Source organism: Hipposideros armiger, unplaced genomic scaffold (genome assembly GCF_001890085.2).
Source record: "Hipposideros armiger isolate ML-2016 unplaced genomic scaffold, ASM189008v1 scaffold_741, whole genome shotgun sequence".
Classification (NCBI taxonomy): Eukaryota; Metazoa; Chordata; class Mammalia; order Chiroptera; family Hipposideridae; genus Hipposideros; species Hipposideros armiger.
The window spans coordinates 302,184-312,066 of record NW_017732091.1 but is presented as its reverse complement, the minus strand read 5'-3'; the positions used below and the strand labels follow the sequence as shown (position 1 = coordinate 312,066).

General features: G+C 48.3%; 1 protein-coding gene across 1 annotated transcript in view; it reads right to left on the bottom strand.

Annotated features, from left to right (window-relative positions):
- Window positions 1-9,883, bottom strand: part of PDZK1 (PDZ domain containing 1) — a 34,588-nt gene that overhangs the window by 10,537 nt on the left and 14,168 nt on the right. The window contains exons 2-5 of the mRNA XM_019627835.1: window positions 4,755-4,971; window positions 3,777-4,026; window positions 2,003-2,139; window positions 972-1,167 (exon numbers count right to left, since the gene is read on the bottom strand). Of these exons, the coding sequence (XP_019483380.1) occupies window positions 972-1,167; window positions 2,003-2,139; window positions 3,777-4,026; window positions 4,755-4,964 (793 nt within the window). The 5' untranslated portion in view covers window positions 4,965-4,971. The remainder of the gene's footprint in view (window positions 1-971; window positions 1,168-2,002; window positions 2,140-3,776; window positions 4,027-4,754; window positions 4,972-9,883) is intronic.

Below are 9,883 nucleotides of genomic sequence, written 5' to 3'. Positions count from 1 at the left end.
AGCAACAGTGGTTCGAGTCAGCCCGAGCTGAGCAGCCGTGAGCTGCCAACAGGTGGCAGGATGGCTCAGCTAAAAAAAATAAAAAAATAAAAGTGCCTGGAATTCAGTTTTGACAACACAGCACGCTGAGCACTAAGGGTCAGCAAGTTCCCAGGAAGCCAGTGGGCATGCTTGTACCCATGCATCTTACATAGAAGCCACAAAAAGGGGGAAGGCCAGAACAAAACCAAAGAATTCAGACCCTAGGAAAGCCACGCTGGCCTGTTAGTAGTGATTGTAAATGCGTGCATGTGCCACAAGGACGTGTCTTTAGCCTTCTGACTTAAACGACCTTCACGCGATGCCTCCATCTCTCACAGTTTTGTTCCTCACACTGTTTTAGCAAGCTTCAGCTTCACTTTTCCAGCTAGCGGCTGGGCATCTCCAACTGGATGCCTCTCAGTGTCATGTATTCCCTTCCCTAGGAGGACCTGTGTCCTTGTCTTATTGAGTTACAAAGAATCAGAAAGACTCCTGGTTCTGAGTCCCAGATCCCAACCCACCCCCGTCCCTCAGATCTAGTGGTGTGTTGGAGCTGGCTCACACCAGTTATGAGAACAAGTTCTACGCAATACTTCTCAACTTTGCATTCTGTGACATGTTGGTAGCTTGAAGTCAGACATGGTGGGAGTATTTATACCACACAAATCAACAAATGCCACAAATTCACGCTTTTTTTTCCCCCAGAGAGCCAATTTACCAGCATACTACTGCCAGAATCCAAAATCCTGCCTTATCGTTCTGTTAGGAGACCCGGAGATGCCCATCACCAGGCTCCATGAGACGTGAAAACTGACCCAGCTGTGCTTTCCGGCTTCTTCCTGTCCTCGTGCATCTGGTGGGGAGTTGGGGGCCTAATGGTACTCGAGTCAGACCGGGCTGAAGACTTGGGCGGTTCCACTGCCAAGCCCTCTGCTATCCTCGTGCCTTACCTTTCTGTCCTGGGCCTTCCCTCAGATAGAAACCATAGCCATTGCTTCCCTTCTTCATCTCCACAACTCTGGGCTGGCAAGGTAGTAATTTCAAACTGGCTGTTTCCCTCTTGATTCTTATATTCTGCTCACTGTGGTGCTTGTCAGCCTCCTTATCCATCAGCAGGAACGTGACACGGCTCCCTGACTTCCTCACCTGCGAGAACACACACAGGTGAGGCCCATCATCAATCTCCAGGAAGGATGCTGGGAAATAGGGAACTTTCTGTATAGAGGCACAGTCTCTAAATTCAACAGAGAATATGGGATGTAGGGTCTGAGTTTCAGCTGCTCTATTTCCTACCACCTCACTGGTGTTTATCAACCTCCATTTCCACAATTGTTGTTTTTCCTTTGGTCAAGTATGACGTCACCCACACAGATGCTAACTGAACCCGAGTAAGAGCTGGAATTCAGAAAACCCAGAAAGGACTTTGGTGAAGGTTAGAAAAGAAAAGAAAGTGGAGGTCTACCTTGAATGATCATCTACCAAGAGAAGTAAGGTTGGTCAATTTTCAAGGTTCCATATGACCTCAGAGGAAAACCTCACAATGTCTTCCTGCATCACACCATGCTGTGACATAAGATTTGGGGTAACAGACCTTCCAGTACTCTCCATGCATCCAGCTCTATATTCATAGCCACATTGGTTATCATTCAGCTTGTATTAAAACATGTTAGTAACATGGGCTCAACATTGAATATATTATCAATTCAGATGGGGCTCCCAATCAGGTATAAATAAGACCCAAAAGATAATGTGTTCTTCAGAACACTTTTCTTTAAGATAACATGAAACTAACAAAAGCCTTATTCTAAAACCCTCTATCAACACTGCTTACACCGCTAATAAGTCTGTTTGCTCTTCATACAAAAGGGCAACTTCCCATCATTATATTTCTCCCATCACAAACCACCACTCCTATCTCCCATCCAATGACAGCTGAATGAAAGATAAGGTAAAAAAAAAAAGTACCCCCTTTGGGACATACCTTTTCAACCACTTCCTCATGGGTGGCGTCTTCTACGTTCTCTCCGTTCACTTCGATCAAGTGATCATCAGCCAGGATGCCAGCTTTCATAGCCACACCTTGGGGTGTGATATCGGTCATGTACACTCCCTTTTTACCTGGAAGAGAGTAGGGGGTTGGACGAGTGTCACAACTCCATTACACAGAAGGACAACAGAAAAGGGCTTCCTCCCAGTGTAAAACGAGGACTTCCAATTTTCGAATCGACTTTGGCCTCTGATCTATAACTGTGTGTACAGCTCCCAGCTAAGCTTGGCTCGGCCATCACTCAGCTGATCTTTGATTTGAATAGAATTTCTGAGCCCAACTAAATGCAAGGAAGGAAGTTCAGAGGGCACTGGCCTCTCGAAGCCGAAAGGACCAAAGCGTGCTCGTGGTGCATCGTTGTGTCGTACTCCCTTTCCTGGCATTTGTAGAACTAGAAGGCATCCACTTCATTCTGTCCTCTTGAATTAGCACTGTCACCAACATCACAGACCAATGGGGTCCGTAAATCTCTCTGATGCAGGCTAAAGGGGACAGAGGCACCAGACACACCCATGGAGTTTGGGCTAATAGGTGATTTAGGCACTTCTTAAAGAAATGCTGTCGTTTCAAGATATTCATATTCAGCCTAGGCAAAGGGTTGCTTTATAATGACTAGATAAATTATTCATAAGGAATAACAGTAATTTAAACTCTTCTTCCTTAAACACAGTTCTGTTACCTTGTTATGTATTCGTCATGGAGAAAACATTTTCCCCATACAGCTAACCTAAACCACCATGTACAGCAGCCCAAGGGTCAAATGAATGCAATCTGAACTATGATTTTTTTTTTACCACTTTACTGATAATGGACTCCTAAGCAATGTCAAGCTCCCCTGGACCACCTACGCCATTATGCTCAATGACTGACTGACGAGAAATACCTCTTAGAGCCAGCTTATATCTCTTACTGCAGGTTAACTAAACCTTGGAAACTAGGTCATGTTCACCATTGGTCTGCTGTCTATCACGTAGCAAATTGTGACCCACTTCCAGAGCCAAAAGGACATGGCTGGGGCAGCATTTGAGGCAGACCACAGGCCACCGCAGCATTACAGAAGCATGGTCCCTGAGCACAGGTCAGCCTGCGCCTCTGAAATTCTAGAAACAGAACGAGTACTTTCTGATGGTCGAGGTGTTTCAAATCGCCATGCTCCTCTCAACTGGAGGTCAGGGACACACCTCAGAGTGAGGCTGGACCACGGCTGAGGGTGCTGTTTAAATGTCACAGGAGGGTGGAGATTTTTGCGGTATCCTCAGCAACTGTAACACTGTCTGGCATATCAGTAGGTGCTCAAGAATTTGTTGAATAAATGAGTGACCACCTGGGCACTCAGAGATGACAAGAGATAATCATTCTTGATCAAAGTAGCTATTCTGAAAAAGCTCCTTTTTCTTGCCTCTTGCTCCTGTTCTCCACTCCACCCGCACCCTAAGGGAGCTAGAAAATAGCAACAAAGAAACCTCTGCCCTCTAACCCTCTGGCCTCAAAGGCTCAGCCTAACAAACCTTGGGGGCCAGGGCCACCCCCCACCCCGCTGTTGCTTTGATCCCTCATTGCACAAGGGCTGGGCAGGAAGGAAGGTAGGCAGAGCACAGCTGCTGTTGGATGGATATCCATAGCAACCGAGAAGTTATTCAAAGACATCAGTAATCGATAATAATATCTTCTGGAAAGCTAGTGGTTCGTGCCCCACCCTCAGGCTCACCTTGGACAGTTTTCAGAGAAAAGCCATAGCTGCTCCCCTCCTTCACCAGGTAGCAGAGCCGCGGCTGGGTCCAAGTCTGCGCCCCTCCATTCATCACAGGACACAGCTTCTTATCACTCAAACTTGGCTCCTTCTGACTTGGACCCAGCTCTTTCAAATCCACCTGTTTTTTCATGGCTTTCTCATAGGAATCGTCATCTAGAACGAGCAAAGTCACTGAATTCCCACTCTTTCTGATCAGATCTACAACCTAGGAGGAATAAAGGACAAAACGGCTTTAACCAATAGCCCTCCATCAACTGCCAGAGGGGATGCTGGCTCATTATCTGGCCCTGGAGACTGATGGCTGATCCCTGACACCCAGATGGCGCCCCAGCCATCTCCACCCCAGTGTGGGCAGATCATGCTGGGCCTCTAGCACTGATGGAATCGGGAGTGTGGCCCAAGCCCAGCCCAGGGGACTCTTACAAGGACTGGTCCTTTCTAGGGATGAATGCTACCCTAGAGCACAACAGGTGCCCCCAGGCCTATGGTCACAGAGGGTGTAGTGAAACAAGCACCCTCTTGGAGGCAGGCAGAATTGGGGTATAGTCAGGCACTCCCATATGTTCTCTGCATGAACACATTAGCTAGCTAAGTTATCTGAGCCTCCGCTTCTCATCTGTGAAATGGCAAAAGGTACCTCATGGGTTGGGATGAGGATTTAGCAAAATAATGAACATGAAATTGCCTAGCGTAGTTTCCGGCATACAGCAAACTTGCAATGCATTTTAGACATGACACTGTTCAAATCTTGGAAGAGCACTTACAGTTCCTGGGTAACTGTGGGAGCCTTGATCAGCTGGCAGAAAGTACAGCCATAAAGGTATCCTGCCTTGCCGATGGCAGCCAGGACAGCTCCCCCGACCCCCAAAACGATAATCAGAGGTACGGGGGCTGAAGAGATTCTGGAAGAAGGGCCACCAATGTCCCGCTCACCTGCGTGTGCTCTTCCTTGTCCACAAAGATGCCGTTGATCCTAAGGACTCGGTCTCCATCCCGGAGGCCAGCCTTCTCTGCCTGGCTGCCCGTCTCAACCTCCCGGACCAGGTGGCCATCGGTGTCCTTCTCAATTCGCAGGAAAAAGCCATAGCTTTGCCCTTCTTGTTTAGACAGCTGACATTCTCGGGGCTTGAAGGCAGAGGCCATTTCTGTGCTGAAAAGCAAATGGATACACCCATGAGGAAGAAAATCTCACTGGAGTAAGAACCCTGTCCTCCACCCCCTAGAATTCCATTCTTCTAATCACACTGCTTGAGTAGCAACCGTGGGCCTACAGGAGGCCCCCTCCCAGGACTCGCTCATGATTTCCAAACCTACCTCCCCAAGGGTAACCTTTTTTTTTTTTCATTTTTTATTGGGGAACAGCCATGGTCATTGGTTACACATTGCTTTCATGCTACAATGGCATTGTTGACTCTTATAGGGAGGGCGCAGCTCACAGTGGCCCATGCGGGAATCGACCCAGCAACCTTGGTGTTAGCGACACCATGCTCTAACCAGCTGAGCTAACCGGTCACCCCCACCCCCACCCCCACCCAAGGGTAACCTTTTCACGTAAGTTTCAGATGCATATATTTGGGTGGGCCCTAGACACAGATGCTTTCATTTCAATAGCTCCAAAACCAAATTCCTCTTTGTCCTCTAACCTAAAGAAATTAGATTAAATACGTGGCCTAAAATTTTTAAGAAAGCACAGCCCACTTTCATGCAAATATTGGAAGAGGCTGTCAAGTTCTAGGCATTAGGGAGAAATCTGTAGACAAGACAAACCCATACTTCACCTCCTATCGGGGAGAACATATTTTTACAATGGCAGTTGGTGAATGACACGCTAGGGAAGAATCAAGTGAAAAGGGAGAATATAACAAAAGGTCTTGGGAGTAGGGAATGGGGTGGGAAGAATTCAGAACGGCTTCCTGGAGGAATGACTTTTTCAAGACCTGAAGGATTAGGAGCTAGGTAAGGCCGGACAAGAGAAGACCTCAATTAGAAAACAGCAGCCAGGCCTCAGAGCTGGCCTGATAGATTGCAGATGAGACAGAAAAGTGGTTTCACAGGAGCCCGGAGTCAGAGCAGAGCAGGGATGCCTGAGAAAGAAGGACTCGCATGGCCAGGTCGCATTCTCCCCCTTGAAGCATCTTCCATTTCCATCTGTTCTGCCCCTCATGTGGCCCCATTGCAGGAGCAAGGTCCTGGATCACAGGAGGAGGACAGGAAAGGATGGAAACCAACAGCTGGGGCTTGGTCCCCAGTTATTACGGGGAAGACTCCTGTCAGTGTCCCAACCCCCCCACCCCCGGGGTTAAGCTTTTCCTTTTCTAGGAGAATAAAAATGGAGACCAGAACTGCTGATGTAGGCAGACACCCAAGTGCAGAAGCTGCAGTCTGCTGGTTAAACTCCCTGCAGGGCAAACCCTTGTGTTCCCCTCGTCAGAGTTCCTTACCAGTAAATCTGACACTAAACCGCCTGTCCCCTCCTCCTGGCAGGACAGAAACAGATGACCATAGAGGGTCTGGGGGTGGAGGATGAAGGGGAGACAAAGTGCTCCAGGCCCCCGGGAAGCCACACCATGGTGATTCCAGATAGCCATCTCTAACCTTTGTGCACACAGAGACACATACAGTACAAACCGGGCAGGACGCCTCCCACTGCCTGATGACTTGGACGCTTTGTGTAGCCTCAGCAATCTGGCAGCCACGCCATACCACCAGTGGCATGAATGACTAAGCAGCCAAGATAACAAGAAACAAATAAACTGTGTTTCAAGGAATCCTGAGCCCTCCTGAGTATGTGTGTGTGTGTGGGGGGGGGGGGGTAGTGAAGCCACGCTTACTGGGATCGTTGGCCATATCGTGACCAACTGCCAGGAAGATAGCACTTTGGGTAGAAATGGCGAAAGTGAGGCGTGAGTGGAAAAGAGGGAGTCACCAGAGAGTGATTGCTCCCTGCTGTAGGCACCTGTGTGAGGCCCTGTGACTGACCTTTTATGTCTCTTTCTGCTGATGCTCTAGCCTGCAAGCCTCAGGGACATTTTCCAGCTCAAATCCACATCTATGTCCAAACTTACCTCTCGATCTCTAGCAGCTCTCACTTTTATAGGGCTGACAGCCTTGAAGGGGTGGGGGGAGGGGGGAAGCCCTCTGAAATTTGGAGGTAATTATAGAGAAACCTACAAAACTCAAATCCTGTGAAATTTGAGACATGTCCTTATCATGAAAATAAAGGCTACCAGAGGCTGTGTTTTCATCAAGAGGTAAGACTGTTTGTGCTCAGCATATGAGTGCTCATTTCTAAGGAACCCACCCCTAAAATTCAGTCATTCACACACACACCCTTCAGAGTCAGCCGAGGATCTTAATCTCTTTCTGAAGGTCCAGGATGGAAAATGAAACCTCACTAAGGTTAGTCCGTGTTTGGGGAGGAGAGGGAGAGGCGAAGTATTCTTGTGTCTCAATAAAGGCTCCTAAGTCTGATAAACAAGGAAACACAAATCACCATTTCTGGGCAAAATCTCAAGTTATCTTGTTTGTTTGAAGTTTTCAAACAGGCAAACGGTAGTCATTCATCTGCATTTACATCTTTGATGCCTCGGCGTTTCCGGTCAGAGTTTCTTTTCACATCTGTGGTTGAAGCCCCCAAAATGAGCCAGTTCACACCCACAGAAAAACTGTTCACAGTGCTGGCTGGAAAACAGCTACCGGCTGATTGCTTCCTGCCTCATGTCTGCTGCCCCCACTACTCAGCCACAGAAGGCTTCATGCTGGTGCCCATGCCAAACTGATGAAATACTTAACACCTTCAAATGTACCAATGGAGAAAGCTGATCCAAACCCCCAAAGCCTAGCCTTTTAGGGGGCCCTTGGGGTCCTGAAACTATTGGTTTCCTTTTCCATCTTGTAGAGAGATGATTCAAGAAGTCACAGGGGCTGGGCTCTGGCCCGGCTCCAGTGCTGGGTCTGTCTAGTCCACATCCGGGTGTTACACCAGCCCCTCAATCAGGGCTGAGATCACTCGCGAGAGCAAGACTCACTGTGGCCTGATGATGGCTGGGAATCAGAAGGACCTTTATATTTAGGGGTAGTGCTTACTGTTTCTTCAGCCCCCACCCCCATCTTTTGCTTCCTGAGAAAATCTGGAGCTCAGACCCCTACAGCAGGTGGATATGTAACTAGTGAAGATCTATGGATTTCTATACAATCATATCAGCAACCATCCGAACATTAAACCTCAACAGGCTTTATTCCCCAGTTCAAATAGCCAAAATGCAATACTGGAAATGAAAGTTATAACCATTACTGAGCATGGATGGGGGGTGTTGGGGGTGGGGTGAGGGAGTCAATTTCAGGCAACAGTCGCTTGTCTGTGGGAAAGAAGAGAATTTTTTCAAATCAATCATAATTACTAATCATACCTCTAGACCCCACCTTTCCCCGAAAGGATTAGATTATTGCTACCAGAATAGACTATAATATGCCTATATGATGACTATAACATGATAGACTATAATATGTCAAGGAGAAAAATTAGGTACATTTTAGAAGTTAGGAAGGCTAGGTAGTGACAACAATGGAGGGTAGGCAAGACCCCTGGATGTGGCCAGAGAAGAACTAAAGACACTGGGCTGTTTCCCACAGAAAAGGACTCGCTGGTGGCACCCAGGAGACTCTTCCAAGTGCAAGGTTGGCCAAGGTCGCTCAGCCCCCAGGCAGCCATCCACACAGGTCCATACAGGACCCTGAGTCAACACCCACCCTCACCAGCAGCTCTGCAGAGGGGGCCGGAAGTCAGAGCCCAGAGCTCCTCCTGAGGAGATTAGGACTATACAAGTGAGACCCAAACAGCCGGAAGGGTCAGCTGGGATGGCTGAGGCTGAGAAGAAATCTCATTTTCCCCTCAGTTTGTGGAAGGGCTTTCCATAGCAGGGCTAGCTGGGGAAAGTGTGAGACCCATTTCAGATGATCCCAGAGCTGGTAGTAAAGCGTGCCTGGCCTGTCACTTTGCATGTCCAAAAGGTCTCCATTCTAAGCTAATTGCCACATGTGGAAATGTCCCTTTAAGAAAATCACATGAGGGGCGGCCAGTTAGCTCAGCTGCTTAGAGCACAGGCTCATAACACCAAGGTGGCTGGTTGGATCCCCTCGTGGGCCATGAAGCTGCACCCTCTACAAGTAGATTGAGACAACTATTTGACTTGGAGCTGATGGGTCCTAGAAAACCACACTGTTCCCCAATAAAAAATAAAAAATAATCACATGGACATGAATGCTCACATGCCTACTCAGTGCAGGGGACAAGGGTAGGAATGAAAAGATCTTAAAGCCACTTAGCTCATCAAAAATCCATGATCCCCTGTGAAACATTTGAGTCTCAAGGTCAGTGGGAACCTGACAAGAACACAGTGTTTCCCAATATAAAAGTGAGCATGTGGTGAACAGAGTTATTTTTCTAACTCCTGAGAGCTTCCAGATATTTTGAGAAAGAATCCAGATGTTGCTATAGACCAGCTGAAACACAGACCAGAGCAAAGCAAATTCTTCTGAGATGGAAAAGAAATGACAACGGCTGGAGAAGTGAAGTCAGCAAGAATTACAGGATCTTCATTCACTTCGTCAATCCTGGGTGTTATCTACCTCTGCCCGAAGGCACCAGCTGGCTTCAAACAGATACGCTTAGTGGATGGAAATGGTCTACATCTACAGATCATCATCATGAATCATTACCACTTAAGAACCCACTATGGGGGCCGGCCAAGTGGCACATTGGTTAAGAGTTGGCTTGGGACGCCAGCTCTGAGCAGCAGGGCCCCGGTTCCGATCCCACATGAGGGCCAGTGACGCTGTGCCCTCTACAGCTAAGATGGTGAACAACAGCTCGACCTGGAGCTGGGCTGCCATGAGTCGCTGGCAACGGCATAGGCTGCAGTGGGCTGCCGTAAGCTACCGTGAGTGGCTGGCAGCTGGCATGAGCTGCTGTAAGCGGCCGTGAGCGGCCGTCCAATGGCCGGTGACCGATCTGCCTGGCCCAGGAAGAGCACAATGATGGTGCCAACTTGGGCCAGTGAAGC